Source organism: Cetorhinus maximus, chromosome 18 (genome assembly GCF_964194155.1).
Source record: "Cetorhinus maximus chromosome 18, sCetMax3.hap1.1, whole genome shotgun sequence".
Lineage (NCBI taxonomy): Eukaryota > Metazoa > Chordata > Chondrichthyes > Lamniformes > Cetorhinidae > Cetorhinus > Cetorhinus maximus.
The window spans coordinates 28,892,747-28,917,919 of NC_135896.1; the positions used below are offsets into that span (position 1 = coordinate 28,892,747).

Consider the following 25,173-nt stretch of genomic DNA (forward strand, 5'->3'; position numbering starts at 1 on the left):
CCACATGTTTGAGCTTTTCCTAGTGTCTGTTATCTTTTGTTAATCAAACATGCCTCTCAACAAGTTGCTCCGAAAAGATCACGTCATCAAACCGAATAGTGATGGAGGGTTTTAAGATAAATTGGCATATGTCATAAAAACAAAAAACTACTGCGGATGCTGGAAACCCAAAACAAAAACAGAATTACCTGGAAAAACTCAACAGGTCTGGCAGCATCGGTGGAGAAGAAAAGAGTCGACGTGAGGACTCGAAACGTCGACTCTTTTTTTCTCCACCGATGCCGCCAGACCTGCTGAGTTTTTCCAGGTAATTCTGTTTTTGGCATATGTCATTCTTCGTGCTGACCCATCGGGCAATAGATACTCAGTACAATCAGACCATCAGATCAAACTCCATGAATTTTTCATTCCAAGGTTCTGAGACTGATGTTACGCTAATACGTGTGAGACCTCAATCAAATGTCGATTGCACTGGAAGAAAAAATGAATTTGCCTCCTTGTAATGTCTTGGTCAAGTTGACTTTTACAGCTTCAACTTACATCAGAAATTTGCCATATGAAAAGCTGTCAATAGAACCTCCCAATTTTTGCTGTAAACACAGACCAATGTATTGATCCAGAAAGAATAAGCTGTCTCCCGCCCCCCTTTAAATAGCTTGATCAAGATATCCGAAAAAGCCCTAAGCAAGGATTAAGAGCAGCAGTTGTAGAAATATATTAAGGCATTTTATCACAAAGTTTGAATTTCTGGCTGGTTAAATGATTCATTACAATTTACTGAAAATTATGAAATTGAAGGACAGCCAGAGTAACATCAGTAGAAATAGTGTAATGGGCTCTGAGTGCAACTCGGCTGCCAGCAAAATGATGAAGCAAAGCTGGCATTTTAATCATCACTTAAAATTCCCTGGTCAACACAGAAAGTGGACTTTAATTGTTTTTATAGTCAGTAATATTGTCAAAAAATGATTCTAGTAATGTAGAATACATATGGAATTTGTTGGATAAAACCTTTTGAGTTCAGTGGTCTTCAAACTAGTATTTTCATGAAATGAAGGAAAAATTATTTAAGGGAAATGAGATACACATGATTAGAACTTTATTCCTTATGTGGGGGGCCATGGACTCATGGACCAGAATTTTCAGTCGCCCATAGAGGAGCAGGTGCGTATTGAAAATAGGGCTCCCAGGTGGTGTATCAGTGTCTGGATACCTCTGGTACACACAAGTATTTTCAAAGTGAGGGTGGAATGAGAGAGCTGGAAATCTGCTTAAATTAACAGCTTGAGGAGCTTATTAATGGGCTGGGTAGGGCAAGAAAGCGATTTTCAGTTTGCAAATCACCAAACCTGAATAGCCTGGGGCACATTAGTGCACAGCTGTCTACATCTATGTGGGAAGCAATTAAACAATTGATTTGTTTTAATGAGGACAAGTTTTTGTCATTGGGGTTTTTTGCCTCATTTCTGGTGCAGTAACTTTTAGTTGTCAATTTGGCCACTTCTCTGCACAGTGAAGCTGCTGGCCCTCTGATGTCTCCTCTCTCTTCTGCATAGCAGTGGCAGGCCCCATCATAGCTGCTGTCTGCCTTAGACGATTGTGCTTTGCAGGCAGCTCTCAACTCCTGGCAGCATTCAACACCACTAATGGGGTGCCAACCACAGACCTTATTAGGGCATCTACACTTGAAGATTGAGTTGCATGAGTGATGCAGATACGATATAGGGTTGAGATCTGGAAATTATCCAGGCATTAGTTTCCCATCCCTGAAAATCAAGCTCGTACAATCTATATTGTACAGAAGGAGGCCATTCTTTCAATCAAGTTCACACTGAATTAATGTAAATTATGGCAGCAGTGGTGAATTATTTAATACTTCCTCAGAGGAAATGTACAACAGGGCTGCTTCTTGGGAGGGTCTGTGCTCCCTGGGGTTTGGTGGGTGGGAAGCATGCAATAATGGCTTAGTGAGTGAGATAGGGTCAGATTTAGTGTGTAACTCATTGTGGGAGAACAGAGGCAAAGGCATGTCCTGACAATAGAGCCCAGGTAAATGGCTGGAGTGCTGGCCTTAGACCAGGTGTGGGTATTGCAGCATGGGAACAAGGATGTTCCAGACAGAGTCTTGTACAATTGAGCCCATGTGCTAGGGAGCAGGCTGTTGACTGCCAGGGATCAGCAGAAGGTGCAACTAATCATGGGGCTTGGGAAGTACAAGGATAGGTAGGAATATGATATTTTAGTGGGGCGCTTGTTTTGTCTTCTCACAAATCATATGCATTAAGATATCCCTCAAGCAGTGAAGTTGAACCTTTGTTCTAATTAAGGACCCAATTTTGGAAGAACTACCATACAGTTTCAAACCCCTACCATGGGGGCCAAAATAAACATTGGTACCAGTTCATTGATGTAGAAGCCCCTTCAATGAAATGTACAAAATTCTCACGGGGCTCGACAGGATAGATGCAGGAAGAATGTTTCCCTTTGTTGGGGAGTGTCTAGAACCAGGAGACACGGCCTCAGAATAAGAGGTGGGCCATTGAGGACTGAGATGAGGAGGAATTTCTTCACTCAAAAGGGTGGTAAATCTTTGGAATTCTTTACCTGAGAGGGCTGTGGAGTCTCAGTCACTGAGTATGTTCAAAGCAGAAGTGGATAGATTTCTAGGTACCAATGATACCAAGGGATAAAGGGATAGTGTGGAGACTTGGTATTGAGGTAGAAGATCAGCCATGATCTCAGAGCAGGCTCACGGACTGAATGGCCTACTCCTGCTCCTATTTCTTATGTTCCTATAAATTCAACACAACTCAAGAATTAGGAGCAGAAGTAGGCCATTTGGTCCCTTGAGTCTGCTTGCCATTCAATAAGATCATGGCTAATCTGATTGTGGCCTCAGCTCCGCTTTGCTGCCTGCCACCCCCCCTCCCCCCCATAACCCTTGACTCTCTTGTCAAAGAACATAAGTAACAGTATTCTATCATTTTTTAACAGTAAAGAACTTTACAAGAAAATAGTTCTTGGATGATGCTGCCAAACGTATTTACTGCCCATACCTAGTTGCAATGAGAAGGTTATTCTTGGTAGTAATTGTTTTTCCATCTGAGTGGCTTGCTAGGGCATCGAGAGTCAACCACACAAGTGTGGGACTGAGGTTGTGTAGACGGAATTAAGATACTGCTGGCTTGTTCCCTTCTCTGAAATCAAATTGTTGTTTGTTTTTCTTCCAATCAATCCAGTTTATTGAAGCTGAGGATTGAGGGAATACTTATTGATGTTAAGTAACAACATGTCTCACTTTTCAACAGGAAAACTTTTACAAGTTAATACTGGTGCTAAGGAACAGTTATTCTTTGAAGCTCCACGTGGAAAACCTCAGATTATAAATAAGGCAGAGGTAAGACAAATATAATGGCCCAAAATTTGCTGAACAAGAGCATATCGTGCACTGTTAAATCTTTTCCCCCCCACTTCAGCTTGAAGCTGGAAATGCAAGCTGATAACTGCATGTTGAGGTCAATGGGGATATCTGGGACCTGGGTGAACAATGAGATCAGCAGTTTTTCTGCTCAACAAATAAGGATTGAGAAAGAAGGAGATGAATGACTGAGAAGGAAATTTGGTGATTTAAAATCAAATCAGGCACTGTAGAAAAAATAAGGAAGGAAAGAAAGATGGATTAAGAGAGCTAAAAAGACATCAGAAAAGTAAAAGATATTTTTAAAAATTGTAATATTTAAAATCCTCTAACAACAATTTACCACCTGTGGGAATGAAACCCCACAGTTAGAAATACGAATTAGGAGCAGGAATAGGCCACTCAGCCCTTCGAGCCTATTCCACCATTCAATAAGATCATGGCTGATTTGATTGTAACCTCAACTCCACATTCCCACCTACGCCCAATAACCTTTCACCCCCTTGCTTATCACTAGTAGAATTTAAATTCCAGCCCCGTGGTGGAATTTGAACCCATGACCCTAGAGCATTAGCCTAGACTGCTAGATCCTGGGCCCAGTGACATTACCACTATGCCAGTTTGTCATTCCCTTCTTGGGCCAGAAAGGTTATGTGACATTGCAGGAACATAAGTGCTTTTTCAAATGGCAAGATTTATGCTAAGTATTAGTTCTTGCTAAGTATCAGTTCTAACTTTTTGTGAACAGTTTATATGGTAATTAATCTACAAATGCAGCAATATCTTTTAAACTCACAGGGAGGTTAAGGGTAAGCTATCATTCTTGTGACGGTAATGGTGAAGTGGAGCAGCTAGTTCAGCAACTTAATTATAATTTGCACTGAAATGGGCATTTCTTCCTCGTCATGCTTTATAATTAATAATGGTGTGCCCATTAAACATGCTGTTATTTTGTAGCAAGTTTGCGGCCAAGTACTTTCAGTTAGCATCTTTAGCAAGCTGATCTTTGTTTTTTAAAATTTGCTGACATCAGTAAAAAAAAACTGGCACAAACAATCTGTAAAAATAGGACTTTTACCTATTTATTTCAAATTTGACGAACGTTTGGACGACAAAACCTAACCGTAATATTCAAACAATTATTTCAAAGGAGGAGAAAACAGTCTTGCAAGGAATAGTATGCAGTAAACTATTTTTTTTACATCAGTAGTTTTTGATATCAAATTTATTTCAATTACTTTATCACAACAACAGACTTACTTTTTCAGGTGGACAAGATAGACTGGACCTCTTGGACTTGTGTCTTAGGTCCTTCATGTGAAGGTATCTGGCCCATGGTAAGCGAGGTCACAGATGTTTCTGCATCCTGTCTTACTAGTAACAAAAAAGTGCTGGTTACAGGAGATGACTTTGGATTTGTGAAGTTGTTCCGATACCCAGTGAAGGTAATTGCTCTTTCATTTTTAAAAAGCTGTAGTAAATGTGATCCTTTGTGCAAATTATATTTTAATAACTGAAAATGGGGAAAAAAAAGTAAGAAATTAAACTGCCTGTTCTTTGTCTGGGATGGAATTAATTACAGTTTTACCCATATTTATGTGAAATTAACAAGTGACATTTGCTGTCACTAATATTTCGAGAAATAATAGTCAGAAAGTTCTATCTTTAGCTGTTTGTTTATCCACTGAACAACCAAAAAAATACTTTATTTATTTTAAATAATCCATCAAGATAAATTAAGACTGTAACATGAGACTGTGACATACTTTGTAAAATCAAATCCAGATTATAGCCATTAGTATATCGTTGACATTTGTAAACGCAAATTAATGTCATTTTTATTGGTTTTCTCTTTGAATTAAGGGAAAGTATGGGAAGTTCAAAAGATATGTGGCTCACAGCACACATGTAACAAATGTACGTTGGACACATGATGATAGTTTGCTCGTTACAGTTGGGGGAGCAGACACAACAGTGATGATTTGGACACATGAGGTGGAGGGATACAGACAGACCATTCAATATGACAGCGAGGAGTCGGATTTTGATTCTGATGAAGATGGAGGTGGGTACAATTTATACTGTTAGGTGTATCAGATTAATTGGTATACTCTGAAAATAGGGATGCAATTAAATAACGTTACACGCTCTGTAGTTCTACACATTAGTTAGTTGTAAATTGAGTTCTGTGACTGAGGATAAATAATTTTTGTCACCATTTTCTTTATTGGATCTTGACCAAGCTTATTTGCATAGGAATGCTGTAGTGGCGGAAAGCCAAGTGATTGCCGCCCTCAAAAGTTCTACGTTGACATTTTTTTAACCAAATATTTGGCATAAATATGATATAATAAAGTTTACTTTTTGATTGAAATATCTACTTTAATGCTAGATTTACTGAAGTTGTTCATTTTTAAACTGGGATTTTCATACCAAGTGTAATACCATATTAGAGTTAAAATCCAAGTATCAAAAGGTTGAATCACCTGATTTCCCGGTTCCTCACCTGCAGCAAGACCAGTCAGATCAGCTGCTTAAACTGTCAACTGGCACTCTGTTGCTTTCAGTATGAGTTCAAGCTTTCTGATAATTTAACAGTGCAACTTTAAGCCCATGTTGCAGGGAAGTGAACAGTGCAGAGAATAAAAGTGTATGTGCCTGCGTGTGGCTGAGTGAAAAAGGTGACTTAAATTGGAGCTGTTTTTCTACAAAATGCGTGTCCGCCTACATTTGATATTCATTGCCTGCGGGAGTGAAAGAATTTGCATTTTTATTGTGTCTTGTCACGTCTCTGAAATATTCCAAAGCATTTCACATACAATAAAATGCAGTTAGTTTTGTTAATGTGGATACACGTGTCAGCCATCTTTACACAGCAAATGAGGTAAATTATCAGTTATTCTATTTTTGGTGCAGTTAGTTGAAGGAAGAATGTTACCTGGGATACTGGGAGAAGTCTCTGCTTTTTGGATAGTGCCATTGAATCTTTAATATTCAGCTGAGCCAGTAAAACTGGCAGATGGATTCTCAGTTTAGTATTTCATCCGGACCAAACTGGAGTGTCAGTCTAGTTAAGCACCAAATGGATGTCAACCCACATTCTTCCAGATGAGAGGCAAAAGGACAATTTACTGAACCAAGTTGACATCAGTCATTCTCTCAATTTGAGAAGATTTGGGAACTTGTGACTAAATTATAACCCAGTTGCCTTGACTCACCTTTAAAGTACCTCATTTGTGCCACACCCTGCAAGACAACTGAAAGTTAAACTTCCTCCAGCCTTTGCACACTTGCAATCCAAAAATAGCACAGACATTTTCATCATCAACTTGGGATGCAACATGGCTCGATTGCTTGCTTGCGTGAAACTGAAAAAGGCTGTTTTGTGTGTGTGCCTGTTGGAAACTCTAGAAATTGCTTTTATCATGCTTGGCAAGAAGGTATATCTTACTATTACCAGGGGATTTGGTTGTTTCTTCCAAGACTAACACCAATAGCTTTCAGTATTCTGTTGGTCAAATTGAGCCTTCCCAATGTGCTCTGATCGATCTCCTCCTTTGCCACAATTTTGAAGGCTTTTCATGTTTTTTTTCAGTCCTTCAAAAATTCATAACTGTTGTGGAGTATCTAAAGACACTCGACAGTGTCAGCTGAAGGTGAACCAAGCAGCAGTTTATTCGATACAAGTATGCATACAAGGGATGTGCCCTCAGATTGCTCCAAGTGGCTACTCAAAGTCACAATTTCCTTCATGTATTTATACCATTCTCGCAATAATTCATCATTGACTCACATTGTCCTTATCTTGCACGTCCAGCTCTATGCGTCCGCGGTTACAGATAGATTCACAAGTAGTTACAGAATAACGACCTTTTAGCACAAACAGCCAGCAGTTTATACAAGAAGACATGACCTTTGCCTTAGCTATCCTGATATTTACTACGTTGTCCAGTCAGCCGCTTATCTTAACCTGATCCAGAGGTCACATTCCTTACCACACCCATGTAGTGAACCTTATTACTACGAACACTTTTAAATCTTATACCAGCAATTTGGTCAGCTTATCACAGTCTGACCCATAGATCAGTCATCAGCTTATCCTAGCCTGATCCAAAGGCCACACTCCTTACCACACCCATGTAGTGAATCTTATTACTACGAACACTTTTAAATCTTATACCAGCAATTTGGTCAAGCCTGAATATCCCAGGGTACACCAACCAGATAACGAAATTCACTAAAAATAAATGGATTAACACTTTCATTCAAAAAGAAATAATATCATATAATCACAAGGTGATGCATTCATTATTAAAATAATAATGAAGTTTCATCTGCGTTCTGTCCTAAACATGGCTAGGTTTCTATGAATTGTTTGATGAAATAAATAATAATTCAAACATCCCTGCAGATACTCTGAGTAGACAACATCCCTTACAACCTGGAAAAACTCAGCAGGTCTGGCAGCATCTGCAGAGAGGAGCACAGTTAACGTTTCGAGTCCGAACGACCCTTCAACAGAACTAAGTAAAAATAGAAGAGAGGTGAAATATAAGCTGGTTTAAGGGGGGGCGGTGGGACAAGTAGAGCTGGATAGAGGGCCAGTGATAGGTGGAGATAACCAAAAGGCGTCACAGACAAAAGGACAAAGACGTGTTGAAGGTGGTGATATTATCTAAGGAATGTGCTAATTAAGGGTAGAAAGCAGGACAAGCAAGGTACAGATAGCCTTAGTGGGGGTGGGGTGGGGTGAAGGAATCAAAAAAGGCCAAAAGGTAGAGATAAAACAATGGATGGAAATACATTTAAAAATAATGGAAGTAGGTGGGAAAATAAAAATCTATATAAACTATTGGAAAAAAAAGTGGGGGGGGAAATCGGAAAGGGGGTGGGGATGGAGGAGAGAGTTCATGCTCTAAAGTTGTTGAACTCAATATTCAGTCCGGAAGGCTGTAAGTATGAGCGATGAAGATTGCAAGATTCGCTGGTTGTATTTTCTCATGTTTTAACATTAGAACCGTGAATCAACTGTGATCAGAAGAACAATGTTATTTTGTGTGCAGACTTAAGATTAAACCACATCATGGAACATGGATCATAGGGAAACATACATTTTCTGTTATTTTAGCTGTATTTAACCCGGCAAGATGCAGAGAATTAGTGTATAGGGATGTAAAGTACACACACAAACAGGATTGAAGTTCTGTGCAGTCAGGCACACGTGTTTTTGATGCACTATTTTAATGGGTTAACCACAACTTTTAAGCATACTTAAAGGCCTAATGGAGGATTATTTAAAACGCATTGATACACCAGACCTTTCGCAAGTTGCACTGTTATCTGCTGTATTTGAAAGGGGCCCGATAGAAGCAGATTGCCACATATTGGGATCAAATTTGTGAAAAAACAGTCAACTTTCTTTGAATTAGCTACCTCCTATGTTTCTCCTTTGGGTAGGATCTCTGATGGTAAAAAGGAACAGCATTATTTATATTTGGACATGGGTCAAAATAACTACGCCTCAGTGTTATGATGGTAATGCCTGACTTAGAACCTTGGCCTCCTGATCCAAGAAAATGGTGATCCTATTATTTTCACTTTTCAGTCTCGTCAGATTAAATATTTTAACCTTTGTCATACATCATCATAATTCGTGATTCTTCCAAAGATGAAGTAAAATTATTCTTGGCAACTATTTCCAAATGACAGCTTTCTTCACTGATTTAAATTCCTTTTAATATTACATGAGTTGTCATAAAGATTTAATGTACATTAGTCTTGAATACATTACACTTGTTGTTGTAGGTTATGACAGTGATGTTACCCGGGAAAATGAAATCAATTACACCATTAGGGCCTTTGCGACAAGTCTTCATCCGATGTCTGGAATCAAGCCTCATCTACAGCAGAAAGAACCTTCCCAAGAGGAAAGGTATCTTACGTCTAAAAGAAAATTGTGTTTCAGCACAGGCTGTATAGCTCTTTATAACCAGAATTCTAGTATAACTAGTTGATGTGGATTATGCTTTTTGGAATGTTTTGGTACTCCAAAGCTATATACACTATAACAAAACATGAGTAAATTAAAGTTTGTCAGCTAGTATGTATCCTGCAAAGATGTTTTTCAGTGTTGTTTCCCGTTTCCATGCATAGGATTCAGAATTATTGAATGGATTCACTAGAGCCTCCTGGGTTTTAGTGACATCTGGACATAATACTGGTAATTGTTTTTCTTGGAAAACATGTCAACAATATAATTAACCATTTAGTTTGCCAGTAAGTCCAAGAAAATGTCTCTTTTTGGGCCCTGTATTCTTTTTTTCAGATCCTGTAGTGTGTTGCTGGTAGTAACATTAACATTGCAACAATAAAGTTCCGCAAAATTTGAAGTACTTTGATTACCATGGATTAACCTGATGATGCTAAAATTAACACTTTTTAATTCGGCTTATTAAAATATACACTTTTTAATTTGGCTTACCTTGACTTGGCCATTCTTTCTGTTTCGTTCTCCATCTGTGACTAATTCAAAAAAATCTGCTGTCCGATCAATTTTCTGTGCCCTGTACACTAAATGTAATAATTCCACCAGTTTCACTGTACGAACTTAATTTTTAATTATTGTTTTAATTGTTCATTTACCAGTTCAATCTAATGACCTGCTCAGCAAAGTTTTTGACAGTTGTCAAGTTTTACAACTTCTTTCTTTCATTTTGCCTATGTTACCAAGTCAAGATGATGCTTCCAGACATTAGCAGTGCAATTCATGAACCAGCAGCTACATGATCTACGTCAGCAATCCAGTTCACTTGCCTGTAACATTTATCTCTCCTCTAATGACGAGAAGATGATCCAGTTGAGACTGCAAAGCTGAGAAATTTGGCTCCATAGTGCTGCTGGGGTTGGTGCTTTGGAAGCCAGAGGCCCTCTGAGTAGGGTGTGGCATGATGCCCCATCCTGGGAAGACTGCTCGTGTGGGCATGCCATGCATGTAGCAGAAGTTTCCCAATTTGCTAGATCATGACATCACATAGCTAATGTGATGTTCAAGTTCCAAACTTGGACTGTGCAGGTCCACAGAACACATTTGCTTATCAGCACTCACCAAAGAACACTCAGCGGCAAGAGGGAAACCCCACTAGCGTTATTTAATGGACCAGCCATCCAACTTGCAGAGAAGGCGATTTAGACTAACGTCTGCTATTACAAAGTTTGAGGAAGTAGGGTGGAGTGTCTTTGGAGCTATTATGGTGAGTTGTTGCATTTGGCAGTAAGAGTTGCTGCATCCATATAGGAAGGGCAGAGGGTTTGATAACCTGGCCACACGAGACCTACAACAGTTATGGGGGCATCTTTTTGTGATTCAGGAAGAGATAAATGTTAAGAGCAAGTGAACTGGATTATTGATGTGGATCATGCTGGTTCACGAATTGCAGTGGCAGTGCTTCTGGGTCTGCAGCACAACAGGGAGATGGCGAAGAGGCTGGAGAGAGGGAAAGCTCCACATGATCCTCTCTGCTAAGTTAGGGCCAGACTCCACCATGTTCCTTGACAATGGTAGGAGACTGCCTGACAGGCCAGTTCATGCACCCATCTCGCTGTGCATCCTCCAAAAGTGCCCATCAAAGTCCTCACCTGAGACCCCATAGCAGAACTCATGTGACCTTGTGCTTCAATGAGGTAGTGCACAGACTATCCCTTCTGCCTAACATAGCAACAACCCACTCATGTCCAGTGGCACACTGTGCTGACCCCAAGTCTAAATTAGCCTCTAAGATACTTGCAGTGCTAGTATCAGAGCTAGTGGCTTTGAGTGTCAGATCAAGTGACAACTTCAATTCTTCAGTGCAGTGCTGTTGCTCTCTTTCTCCTGGAGCTGCTTTAGCCGGTCAGATGGCAGTGTTTGGCTCTCTGAAAGCAGGAAATCAGAGAGGAGAAGGTTGGGGTGAAAGGAAGAGGATGGATTGGAAAGCAGGTTGTCCATGGTCAAACTATCTGCAGCTTGCACATTATGCCAAAAAGCAGGGTGAGGATGAGTGGACAGTTAAAGACCGTAAGGCAGAAATATACTGGTCATCCTCAACGTTCTCAGCAACACTGGATACCACCAACTCTGTAGCAGCCAGCCTCATGATATGGAGCACTGCTGCCTATGTGAGGTTTGGGAGATGCAGGATTCACTGTCTCCCACTGGTTCTGTTCTTCTCCTGGCGGTTCTGGGCTACTCCCTTTTGCAAGAGAGAGGAATAGTATCAGTGATTATGTTGCAGTGTGTGATCAGCTGAAGGAATGTGGCAGCAGCAGGAGCTGAGAATGCGGCTGGCATCACTGGAATGTGTACGTTATGCCTGAGTCCTGCATGCTAAGGACCTGCTGATGAGTGAGCAGTGCCTGAGATAACTGGTCGGTGGTACGATGAGTAGCAGATGTAACGTGAAGATTTATTCAATGATCTTCACCACCCACATGAGGTCAGGGAATTTCTTGCAGTGGCTGCTGCTAGGTTCTCAGGCCAGATTCTGGGCATTAGCCTCCCTGTTTCCATTATCTTCTAAGATTTGTTTTGAGGGCCCCTTGGCCTCCCATGGAAACATCACCTCTCTCCTCTCAACCTCCACCATGCAGGCCTTTGGCATCATAATCTGTGAAACACTTGAGTCCCTTTTCTTTCCTGGTGCTCTATTGGTGCAGCTACTACTTGCAGCCAGTGTCAGTGCAGGCAGCCTGCAGAAACTCCCTTCCATGAGTGCAGTTCCCTTTAGACTGCCTTTAAATTCTTTCGAGTTATCAACAGTCACAGATTGCAACTCTTTTGAGTACAATCACAGTTCTTGGTTTCCGGGAGTGGGACATGAACCCACAACCCTCTGATTCAAAGGCGAGGGTAAACTGCCTTTAAGAGGAACAGGGTGGCTGTACCACATGTTCTCAGCAAGGGACCAAGCAGTGTTCACTGAGTGCTCAGGCAGCCAGCAGCATCACCAGTCCCACTCGGTTTAACACCACAATCAGGTAAACAAAGAGAGACCACCAAGCTTGAATGCTGCCTGTCTCAATGGAAAAGGGTGTGGGTAACTGATGAATCACAGTCCACGTACCCTCTCCCCCATGCCTGAAGATGAGTGTAGATCGATTGTTAGCTCCTTAAAGCTTTCTGCGGGAAATTACTGGAACAAGGCCATTATGCATTGGTATAGTTTGGTCTTCCTTCATTTACATACTTTTATTTATAGTTAATAAAACAGAAAATAATTTTACAATTTACTATAAAATTCATTATAAATCAAATTAATATGCAAGTGCTCTTCCTGTCCCAAATGTGGTCACTTTTATATCCTATTTATTTTTCCTGACCCCTCTTATGGCTCCCATCAGTGGTATTTTTCACATTTTTACATATTTTTCACCATTAGAAAAATTTACAGTACCGAACATTTGCCCCATTGTGTCTGTGCCAACTGATAAAGAACTATCCAACATAATCTCGCCATCCAGCTCTTGGTCCATAGCCCTGTAGGTTAAGGCACCTCAAGTGCATATTCACATGTTTTTTAAATGTGGTGAGTGTTCCTGCTTCTACCACCTTCCAGGCAAATCTAACATGTAGGCCATCAAAGCTCAACTTAGTTCTATCTTCCCAACACCCGAGCTCTTGCATTTTCAACAGGGTCGTCAGATGATAAGCTCAGGTGGAAAACGTGTGTGATATGTATCGCTTTCCCAAGTCAAGGCCTGACCATTGAATTTAGCATAACTCGACTTAATGGTCAATACCCGATAATTGTTGCTATTTTTGGAAAAATCGTCCAACTTGCCCATAAGTTTACATGATTTATTAGAACTGCTCAGGGTTTAATTTCTCTGTGCCAGAGGCTCACTGCACCCTCAAGACTGGCCAAGCTCCCTTATTGAATTAATCACCATTATGAGTTTCTGCTAATTTTGCTTGTTTTGTGGGCCTTTGGGGGGGCTCTCTCAATTGTTTTTTTTGTGACAAAGCCAGTAATAGGTACATTTTAAAAGCTTTAAATGTTTAAAAATGTAATAAGAAACTAACTACACACCAATTTAACAAGTAGGTGGTTCTGTCTAGTTTTTAAAAAATTTTCAGTTATTTAAATTCACATTACTGGCAGGTGGTGGATTGGGCACTGATTAAAAATGTTAATTTTTTTGCGGTAAATCCATTTTCAGCTGTATTAATAAAGCTGCGTCATGTTACCACTCTTAACTCTACCAAGGATTTTTTTTTAAAGGAAGTATTTTTAAAAAAATATTTGCAAAGTTGCTTCCTGATTGTGCTGGTTCATGGCAGATTTTATATTCAAATGTGTTTAAGTGGAAACTAGAGAGAAAAAAACCCTTCTCACACCTAGCCCAAGTTTGAATGCAATTTGTACCTGGATCATTGCACCCAAAGTGAAAACTCTTGGCCAGCATATTTTTGTAAAAGGGAGTCTTAGCTTCTGTAACAGTGTGAAGTTTCTGTGACTGCTGTAGCAACACTTAACATATGGAATTTTTGCATGCTTTCATTAAAGGACTGCTTAATTGATTCAATGTTCAAGATTTTGGAGCACTATCATGGAGTATTATGTTCTAATTTATTGTTATGTGCATAGTTTTGTATGAGCATTGCAAAGGAGAAAATATGATCTAAAGAAATGGTGTTTTCGTAATTAATCTGTTTCAGCAGTGCAACACAAATGCAATTTTTTGGAAAGTGCAAAATATTTATTTATGTAACAGTCCTAAAAGAAAAGTAACTTATTTTGTAAAGAGTGCCTTGAGACATTTTAAATGAAATGCATTATACAAATGCAACTATTTATATTCTCAAAACATTTTTGTTCATCTGATGGCTGAGCTGAAATCTCTAAACCTATTTTCAAACTTTTCTGCTAATTCTTGCTCATTCCCTCTCTTTTTTTCTGTGCGTCTTGCTTTCTCTGAAGGCAGGGAATAGTCAGGTAAGCATAATATATATATATGCACTTAGCTGTCCTAAAACACAGCAAGGCAATAATGCATCAAGTACTGAATTTACTTGTTTTTTTATTAAACAGTGATATTGAAACATTCAAACTTTTATTCTTGCTCTCTCTATTCTGATTCTCTACAGAAGGTAAGATAGGCACATTTCCAAAAAAAAGGAAACACCATTTTATAGGAAATAAAAACAGAAAATGCTGGGAATGCTCAGCTGGTCTGGCAGCATCTGTTGAGAGAGAAAGAGAGTTATCGATTCAGGTCATAACTAATGAAAAATCATTGACCTGAAAAGTTAACTCTTTCTCTCTCCAAAGGTGCTGCCTGACCTGCTGAGTATTCGCAGCATTTCTGTTTTTATTTCGGATTTCCAGCATCCGCATATATTTTGCTTTTCCTATCGCTTTAAAGGTGTTATTCAGATTTTATGATTTCACATGTTCTTGATTTCTCCGTAATGTCTCATGCTTTTACAGCAAGGTTTACAACAAAAAGTAAGGATGTTATGCTTCAATTATACAGAGCATTGGTGAGACCGCATCATGAATGCTGTGTGCAGTTTTGGTCTCCCTGTTTAAGGAAGGATGTAAATGCATTGGAGACAGTTCAGATGAGGTTTACCAGATTGACACCTGGAATGAGCGGGTTGTCTTATGAAGAAAGATTAGACTGAATGGGCTTGTTTCCACTGGAGTTTGGAAGAGTGAGGGGTGATTTGATTGAAGGATATAAGATCCTGAACAGTATTGACAAGGTGGATGTGGAAATGATGTTTCCTCTTGTGGGTGAGTCCAGAACTAGGGGGCACTGTTTTAAAATTAGGGGTCACCCTTATGGGTCAGAGATGAGGAGAAATGCGCCTTTGGAACTCTGCCTTAGAAGGCGGTGGAGGTGGGGGTCATTGAATATTTTTATGGCAGAGGTAGGTAGATTCTTGTTAGACAAGGGAATCAAAGGTTATCAGGGCAGGTGGGAATGTAGAATTCAAAACTCAAACAGACCAGTCATGATCTGATTGAATGGTGGAGCAGGCTTGAGGGGCTGAATAGCCTACTTCTGCTCCTATTTCGTATGTTTGTATATTTGTATGTTAATTTCCATCTCAGCTTTAAATTGTCTACATTGTTTAATGATGCAGCCCTAGCAAACCACAAGTCATTAAATATTCTCTTGCTGTCTTCCATCAAAACAGAGCTGTGAAGGGGAGCTGGACGCATGTGGATAGTCCTGAATGAATTTTTTCCTTGTGCAAGGATCTTGCATAGCTGCTTTGATCCAAGCTACATGAGCCCAGCTTTGGCATGGCTTCAGAGCAATCAGGCAGTTCTGACTAATTTTATAACCTGTCCCAGCCGCTACTGTTGCATACTGACTAGCCCAAAGTATCTGAAGATGTGTATTTATATCTAGTAATATAGCATGGCTCAGGCCTGAATATATTGGGACTACCTATATCTGCTGTTTTAGAAACTTTCTTTCCAGCAGCCTGGGCTGAAATTGAACCCAAATCCCTGAGGTTAATGATCCGCTTACCTTAAACATGCCAACTATAAGTTATACTTTTAGCTCCTCAGATCTTCTATCAATGTATTCAGTTGTATACAAATGTAATATCACTGCTAGCTTCATCTTTACTTCCCTTATTAACTCTTGTCGGTGCATTACTTTTGCCCATGCAAAGAAATGTAGCCATCCTAATGTTATCTGTGCAAAAGTCGCTATCCATATGTATCAGCATTATGTCCCAAGTATGCAAATACTGCATATGTCCCCAAATTAGACTCTTGCAGAAGATGGACATTTATTTTAAATTATTTTCTAGCATGCAAAGTGAATATTTTTACCACACAAATTGAATAATTAAGGACAGTGGATTTGCGGAAACAGAGTTTTTACGCTTTTATTGTAAACTAGGTAATTGATTTGCAAACAGAAAGGCAAGCAGAAATGGAGACAGAATGAACTTTGAGTAATAGGAAGACCTGCTCCACCAGTATCTTAGCTTGACTCAGTCAGTAGTACTTTTCCCTCAGAACCAGCAAGTTGAGTTCAAACCCCACTCCAGTATATAATTTAGTGCAGTACGAAGGAAAGGAGGGAAGCGATGGCGTAGTGATATTGCTGGACTAGTAATATGAAGACCCAGGGTAATGCACAGGGGCCTCGGGCTCGAATCCTGCCACGGCAGATGGTGGAATTTGAATTCAATTAAAATCTGGAATTAAAAAGTCTAATGATGACCATGCAACCATTGTTGATTGTTGTAAAAACCCATCTGGTTCACTACTGAAAGGAAATTTGTCGTCCTTACCTGGTTTGGCCTACATGTGACTCCAGACCCACAGCAATGTGGTTGACTCTTACATGCCCTCTTAACATGCCCAATTGTAATAAAACGCCTACAAAGTCACAAAAAAGGAATGAAACTGGACGGACCACCCGACATCAACCTAGGCACCGGAAAAGACAATGGCAATCTCAATCTGTCGACCCTGCAAAGTCCTGCTTACTAAGATCTGGGGACTAGTGCCAAAATTGAGACTAGTTAAGCAACAGCCTGACATAGTCATCCTCACGGAATCATACCTTACAGATAATGTCCCAGAAACCACCACCACCACCCCTGGGCATGTCCTGTCCCACCAACAGGACAGGCCCAGCAGAGATGGCGGCACAGTGCTATACAGTCGGTCAACAGTCATTGACTCCGGACTCCATGAAGTCTCATGGCATCAGGTCAAACATGGGCAAGGAAACCTGCTGATTACCACGTACCACCCTGCCTCAGCTGATGAATCAGTGCTGCTCCATGTTGAACACCACCTGGAGAAAGCACTGAGGGTGGCAAGGGCACAGAATGTACTCTGGGTGGGGGATTTCAATGTCCATCACCAAGAGTGGCTCAGTAGCACCGTTACTGACCCAAGCTGGCTGAGTCCTAAATGACACAGCTGCTAGACTGGCTCTGCCGCAGGTGGCGAGGGAACCAACATGAGGGAAAAACACACTTGACCTCATCCTCACCAACCTGCCTGCCACAGATGCATCTGTCCATGATGGTATCGGTAGGAGTGACCACTGTACAGTCATTGTGGAGACGAAGTCCCGCCTTCACATTGAGGATACCCTCCGTCTTGTTGCGTGGCATTACCACCATGCTAAGTGGGATAGATTTCGAACAGATCTAGCTATTCGAAATGGGGCATCCATGAGGCACTGTGGGCCATCAGCAGCAGCAGAATTGGACTCAAGCACAATCTGTAGCCTCATGTCCCGGCATATCCCCCACTCTACCATTACCATCAAGCCAGGGGATCAACCCTGGTTCAATGATGAGTGCAGGAGGGCATGCCAGGAGCAGCACCATCATACCTAAAACTGAGGTGTTGAAGCTATCACACTGTTGAAGCTATCACACTGGACTGCTTGCATGCCAAACAGCATAAGCAGCAAGTGATAGACAGAGCTAAGCGATCCCACAACCAACGGATCAGATCTAAGCTTTGCAGTCCTGTCGCATCCAGTCTTGAATGGTGGTGGACAATTAAACAACTCACTGGAGGAGGAGGCTGCACATGTATCCCCATGCTCAATGATGGAGGAGCCCAGCACATCAGCGCAAAAGATAAGGCATTTGCTACAATCTTCAGCCAGAAGTGCCTAGTGGATGATCTATCTCGGCCTCCTCCAGAGGTCCCCAGCATCACAGATGCCAGTCTTCAGCCAATTCAGTTCACTCCACGTGATATCAAGAAATGGCTGAAGGCACTGGATACTGCAAAGACTATGGGCCCTGACAATTATCTGGTAATAGTACTGAAGACTTGTGCTCCAGAACTTGCCACGCCCCTAGCCAAGCTAGTCCAGCTACAACACTGGCATCTACCTGGCTGTGTGGAAAATTGCCCAGGTATGTCCTGTACACAAAAAGCAGGGCAAATCCAACCCGGCCAATTACTGCCTCATCAGTCTACTCTTGATCATCAGTAAAGTAATGGAAGGGGTCATCAACAGTGCTATTAGGCGGCGCTTTCTTAGCAATAACCTGCTCACTGACGCCCAGTTTGGGTTCCGCCAGGGCCACTCAGCTCCTGACCTCACTACAGCCTTGGTTCAAACATGGACAAAAGAGCTGAACTCCCAAGGTGAGGTGAGAGTGACTGCCCTTGACATCAAGGCAGAATTTGACCAAGTGTGGCATCAAAGAGTCCTAGCAAAACTGGAGTCAATGGGAATTGTGGGGGAAAACTCTTCACTAGTTGGAGTCATGCCTAGCACAAAGGAAGATGTTTGTGGTTGTTGGTGGTCAGTCATCTCAGCTCCAGGACATTGCTGCAGAAGTTCCTCAGGGTAGTGTCCTCAGCCCAACCATCTTCAGCTGCTTCATCAATGACCTTCCTTCCATCATAAGGTCAGAAGTGGGGATGTTCACTGATGATTGCACGATGTTCAGCACCATTCGCGATTCCTCAGATACTGAAGCAGTCCATGTCCAAATGCAGCAAGACCTGGACAATATTCAGGCTTGGGCTGACAAATGGCAAGTAACATTCATGCCACACAAGTGTCAGGCAATGACCATCTCCAACAAGAGAGAATCCAGCCATCGCCCCTTGATGGTCAATGGCATTACAATCACTGAATTCCCCTCTACCAACATCCTGGGGATTACCATGGACCAGTAACTGAACTGGACTAGCCATATAAATACTGTGAATACAAGAGCAGGTCAGAGGCTAGGAATTGTGCGACGAGTAACTCACCTCCTGACTCCCCAAAGCCTGTCCACCATCTACAAGGCACAAGTCAGGAGTGTAATGGAATACTCCCCACTTGCCTGGATGAGTGCAGCTCCCACAACACTCAAGGAGCTTGACACTGTCCAGGACAGAGCAGCCCACTTGATTGGCACCACATGCACAAACATTCACTCCCTCCACCACTGATGCACAATAGCAGCAGTGTGTACCATCTACAAGATGCACTGCAGGAATTCATCAAGGCTCCTTCGACAGCGCCTTCCAAACTCACAAACTGTACCATCTAGAAGGACAGAGGCAGCAGATAGATGGGAACACCACCACCTGGAAGTTCCCCTCCAAGTCACTCGCCATCCTGACTTGGAAATATATCGCCATTCCTTGACTGTCGCTGGGTCAAAATCCTGGAACTCCATTCCTAACAGCACTGTGGGTGTACCTACACCACATGGACTGCAGCGGTTCAAGAAGGCAGCTCACCACCACCTTCTCAAGGGCAACTAGGGATGAGCAATAAATACTGGCCATTCATCTCATTGCTGTTTGTGGTACTGTGTGCCCAAATTGATTGCTGCATTTACTTACAAAATAACCATAATTACATTTGAAAATTTACTGACTGTGAAATGCTTTAGGATGTCCTGAGGATGTAAAAGGCTCTATTTAAATGCAAGATTTTTCTTTTTATTAGTATTATATTATTGAAAACTTTATAGATATTTATGTACAGTAGAGATATCCCTCCAACCCCCGCCCACACAGGTAACTCTGAGTGCTGCCGCTCACGATCCACGCAGGGCGGGCCTTAATTGGTCCACCCGCGTGAAATCGCGGAGTGGAACGAACGCAAGCGGCGGTCGGCTTCCCGACCACCCCCACCCACTCCTGCCGAGCCCACCCGACAAGGGAAAAATTCTGGCCAGAATTGCATTTCAGTGAAATAGAACTTTATATATTAGTTACATTTCAGGGAAATGAATTACTTATTTTGCATTAGCAACACCGAGTCAAGAGGATATTGCTATTTCTGGAATAGCAATGTTCTACTAGCTGTTCCTTGGAACTTCAATGATTGTCTTATCATCTTCACAGGCTCAGAGCGTTTCTTTGGTTATCTGTGGTTCTTGGTTTTATTGCAATTCCTTCAATAGTTTAACTTCTAAGCTTTGCGAGTTAACCCTTTGCATTGCTCTTCCTGTAGTCATAGGCAAAGGCGTATTTATTAACTTTTTTTAATCATGATGTCCCATGCCTTGAGTCCTCTGTGGCTGATAAATTTTCTTTGCTAAAGTACACATGCTTTTGTACGGTTTAATCCTCTTGACTTGGTGTTGCTAATGCAAAATAAGTAATTCATTTCCCTGAAATGTAACTAATACATAAAGTTCTATTTCACTGAAATGCAATTCTGGCCAGAATTTTTCCCTTGTCGGGTGGGCTCGGCAGGAGTGGGTGGGGGTGGTCGGGAAGCTGACCGCTGCTTGCGTTCGTTCCACTCCGCAATTTCACGAGGGCGGACCAGTTAAGGCCTGCCCTGCTTGGATCGTGAGCGGCAGCGCTCAGAGTTACCTGGGCGGGGGGTGGGGGGGGTGGAGGGAGAGCGGGCCTGGCGCACGAAAGAGCGCTTCAATCACCTTGAGGCACAGAGATGCCTCAGAGACTGAAGCGCTGTTTTAAAAAATTATTAAAGACAGTAAAAAAATTTTTTAAATGTCCTGTTATGTGACTCGTGGATGAGGTTTCCTAAAAAATGTCAAGGCCGCTTGGCCTATTTGCCTGCCCGCCAAGGTTGGACGGGCAGCGTTCATTTGATTTTAAATTAGCTCGTTAATGATCTTAATTGGCCTTTCAATTATTGGTGAGCACGCAGCTGACTCCGTCACGCGCCTGCCAAACCAAATATCACACGAGTGCGCGATGATGTCGGGACACACCCCCCGATGTCACCACGCGTCATATTACGTTCGAGCGTGTCAGATGTGCGCCTGCACACTGAACGTGAAAATCTCTGTTTTTCATCTTGCCCTGCCAGCAATGCAATAGGTCAAATCATTTGCACAGGATAAGTAGCTCATTATTTGCCACAGAAGAGCAAATTTGAATAATGTCAATTTACCTCTGATTCCAGTGGAACTTACTGTTGACAATACGTTGGAATGTTTTGGTGCTGCAAATGAGATGGGATCTGTTTGTCAGTAACTGAACGTGCTTGTTACTATAAAACTGTCTGAAAGTATTTTACATCTGACATTTGCAATGGGGAAACCTGCCATGAATAGCCAGGGCATTGCTAGATAAGTTTAAAGAATATGTACTTTTGTTATAAATGGGTCAACAACATTAAACAGTAAAGTTTCATTCACCTTCCACAGTGTACCGGCCATTGAAAAATCATTGACATTTACAGTATAGAAGGAGGGCACTTGACCCATTGGAAGTAATTTTAACCACCGCTGCCCTGGGTAGGCTGGGGCAGGTGTCCATGTGCACCAATCCATACACATTAATTAAACATTGCTAATGGGCTCTCTCTGGTCTAAAAGGTAAACTCACCATTCAATGTATTAACACAGGCATTCAGAATTGAAAGTCTCATGGTCGATGGATGGTCTGTGATGAGAAAGTTGATGTAGGATGGTTAGGATGCTACAGTCGACTATATGCCCATCAGCTAGACAAGAGAAATATCAGCTAGGGTTCCCTCACTTGGTTGCTATCAATGGCACCTTTTGATAAGTGAATGTTGGTGAATGTCAATGGAAAGCAAGATTCAACTAGGCCGTGATTTCTTCCATGGCCAAATAGCCTGTAACCCCTACTGCCTAGACTCTCTTGAGCAGGCTACAAGCACTGCCAATGGAATCATACTGTGGGAAGTGTCAATGCTTTTGGGAGAAAATTGAAAAGAAACAAACACTATTGCCTGACTGCTTCCAAAGAAGATGCTGTTTTTGGCACACTGATCCTTAAGCTAAGCTTTTCCATCGGTAGCCTGTCTGTCGTATTTTGGCACTGCTATGATGTAGACCTAATCCTAATCTAATGTAGCATGTTTGGTGAGGATTAAAGTTCAGTTACCTGCATTTGCTGTGGTCTTCATTATTTGACTGTGGCTTATAGAGTTAGCTGCCACCTTAGCTGCAACTGTTTTTAATTTCTGTAGGTACCAAATACATTTACAAGGTAGTTCATTGTTTGCCTCTAAAAGCAAAACCACAGTCACCATTTTATTGTGGCCATGGGTTAGTTCTCAGCTTTTTTTCCATTATGATGACTATAGATGTGATTTTATAATTATTATGTATACAACGTTGCTTTACTCAACAGTCATGAGAGTAATTTTAGTGACAAAAGCAAAACTCTTGCATACGCAATTTTTCTGGTCTTGCCAAATCTGTTGCTGTGATTTAAACAGAACAAGTTTCACACAGTTGGAATCAGGTTATATTCAATTGAAAGCAGTCCTGCTATATTAATGAGATATATGGAAGTTGATAGCAATCCACGATACTATTTTCTCCAAGACTGAGGGCCTCCTCAAATATATTTCTTTCTCCCTTACCTTCAAAACTAAATGCAAGGAACTCATTGAATTTTTCCTCTCAAAAACTGAGACCATCCACTAGTTGCCTTTAACTCTGGCCCACCGTGTGCTTCCCTCTCCCCATTCTACCATTGGTGATAGGGCGTTCAGCCATCTCTCAAAATCCTCACCTATAGCCCCCTGGCTCCCTCTCCACCTTCAGCCAAGCTAAATCTCTTCATCTCTGAAATGCTCTTCATGTTTTTTGATATTAAAGACACTATGTAAACGCAAATTACATAAGAAAATCTGCTGTTATTGAGATGAATACCTCATTGGTTAAAGTATGCATGACACATATATAAACTTGTCTACAACTTGATTAATACATTTACAATATAATGAGAAAATGCAGAGGTTACAACTTTCTTTTCCGTATTAATAAATATGAAGTATTATCTCCAGGTTTTCTGGCAACAACAATGTATCCAATGTTGTGAAAAAGCATGCAACAAATAATAACTATTGCTCTTGTCTTGATTGCTGCTGTCAAGGGGGTCAAGGTAATTATTTTTTACAAACGATTATAGCTTACAAAAATGTTTTGTGCATTGTGTATTTATGAAGATTCACTCTCAAATGCCATTAGTGAATTTTGTAAATGATGAACGTAAGTGCATTCTGCCACAACTGAACAGGAGAGTAATGTAAAAGTATTACTATTTTTATATAATCCAAGCATACCTAATACAAAGGTACTGTGTGTTTCCCAACTAATTTTTGATAATCTTATGGCTGTATTATGACCAATTTAAACTTATAGCCTCCCATTTCAAGATCACACCAGTTTAATCTAAACTCCAGCCTAGAGCAACCTGATTTGGAAGAAAATTTAGTATGCCTGATATTCCGAATTTAATATAATAGAGTTCCATGCTAGACTAACATTTTAAGTTATAATTTAAGTTACATGTTCCATTGCTATGTCATTGCTTGAACATTATGTATTTTGTAAGACCTTGAAATTTAAGTAGAAATTTTGTGTAGAAATTTGTTACATATGTACTCTTAACTCTTCAATTTGAGTACAGGTTTTCTGTAACCATCATTTTGAGTCCCACATGTTGTGTTGCCTCTTTGGTGCCGGGGTAAAGGATATCATGGACATAGTGCAGAATATTTTGTATGGGGAATGGAGTGAGTCAGAAGTTGTGGTGCACATTGGTATCAGTGACATAGAGAGGGCAAGTATTGAGGTCCTACCCTCATGTTTTCAAGAGCTAAGGAGGAAGTTAAAAAAGTAGGACTGCAAAGGTTGTAATATCTACATTGCTCCCAATCCTACATGCTAGTGAGAGTAGAAATAGTAAGATAGGGAGGATCAATGTATGGTTTGTGGCATGATGCAGGGGAGGGCTTCAGATTCTTGGGACATTGGGACCAGTTCTGGGGTAGAAGGCACTTATTCAAAAGGGACGGGTTGCTTCTCAGCAGGACTGGGAACCAACTTGCTTGCAGCAAGGCTCACTAACATGGCTAGGGAGGGTTTAAACTAAAATGGCAGGAGGAATGGGAATTAACGTTTAATTAGAAAAGGGAATAAAGTGCATAAAGGAGTGAACGTTCTGGCTGGTACTAGAGAAGAAAGTAGTGTTATGAACCTCGTAGACACCGATAATTTTTAAAACAAATTTGAACTTCCTGTTAATAGCTGAAAGAATGACACATCAAGATTTTACGTTTAAGATCTTTACTGTAACAAATGACTCTTCACTAAACATTACTTCCTTTGTGTGGACAACTTATACTATAAACTACAGAAAGGAACATTCTATTAGTTAGCCAGTCCTCCCTCCATGCTAATATATTACCCCCAACACCATGGGCTCAGCAGGTAATAGGTAAGGAAAATGGAATGTTGGCCTTTATTTCAAAAGGAATGGAGTATAAAAATAAGGAAGTCTGGCCAACAGTTATTAAGTAGCCTTATGTAGTACCTTATCGAATGGCTTTTGGAAATCCAAATATATTACATCCACTGGTTCCCCTTTATCTATAGAAGACAGAGTTGGGATAAGGGGGGCATTTTCAGGTTGGCAACCTGTAACTAGTGGAGTGCCACATGGATCAGTGCTGGGACAACAATTGTATGCAATACATATTAGTGACTTGGATGAGAGAAATGAATGTACCATTGCCAAGTTTGTGGATGACACTAAAATAGGTGGGAAGGCAAGTGGTAAGGATGACACAAAGAGTCTACAGAGGGATAAAGACAGGTTAAGTGAGTGGGCAAAAACATGGTAGATGGTGTATCATGTGACTGAAGAAAGCTGCAGCACAGAGGGATTTGGGGGTCCTCGTGTATGAATCCCAAAAAGCTAGCATACAAGTTCAGCAGGTAATGGGTAAGGCAAATGGAATGTTGACCTTTATTTCAAAGGGAATGGAGTATAAAAATAGGGAAGTCTTGCTTAACCTAT

The 25,173-nt window shown here is 41.1% G+C and overlaps 1 protein-coding gene across 9 annotated transcripts in view; it reads left to right on the forward strand.

Moving 5' to 3' along the window:
- LOC144693023 (echinoderm microtubule-associated protein-like 5) overlaps positions 1–25,173 on the forward strand; it is a 182,861-nt gene that overhangs the window by 119,937 nt on the left and 37,751 nt on the right. For 5 of the 9 annotated variants that reach the window (XR_013579443.1, XM_078562291.1, XM_078562294.1 and 2 more), the window contains 4 exons: positions 3,309–3,397; positions 4,687–4,863; positions 5,282–5,483; positions 9,224–9,350. Coding sequence is in view for 7 of the 9 variants with exons in the window: in XM_078562291.1 (XP_078418417.1) it covers positions 3,309–3,397; positions 4,687–4,863; positions 5,282–5,483; positions 9,224–9,350 (595 nt within the window). In the remaining 2 variants the exon portion in view is untranslated. Of the gene's footprint in view, positions 1–3,308; positions 3,398–4,686; positions 4,864–5,281; positions 5,484–9,223; positions 9,351–14,373; positions 14,563–25,173 lie in introns of those variants that run through there. The other 4 variants (XR_013579444.1, XM_078562295.1, XM_078562296.1 and 1 more) reach the window with 2 other exon arrangements.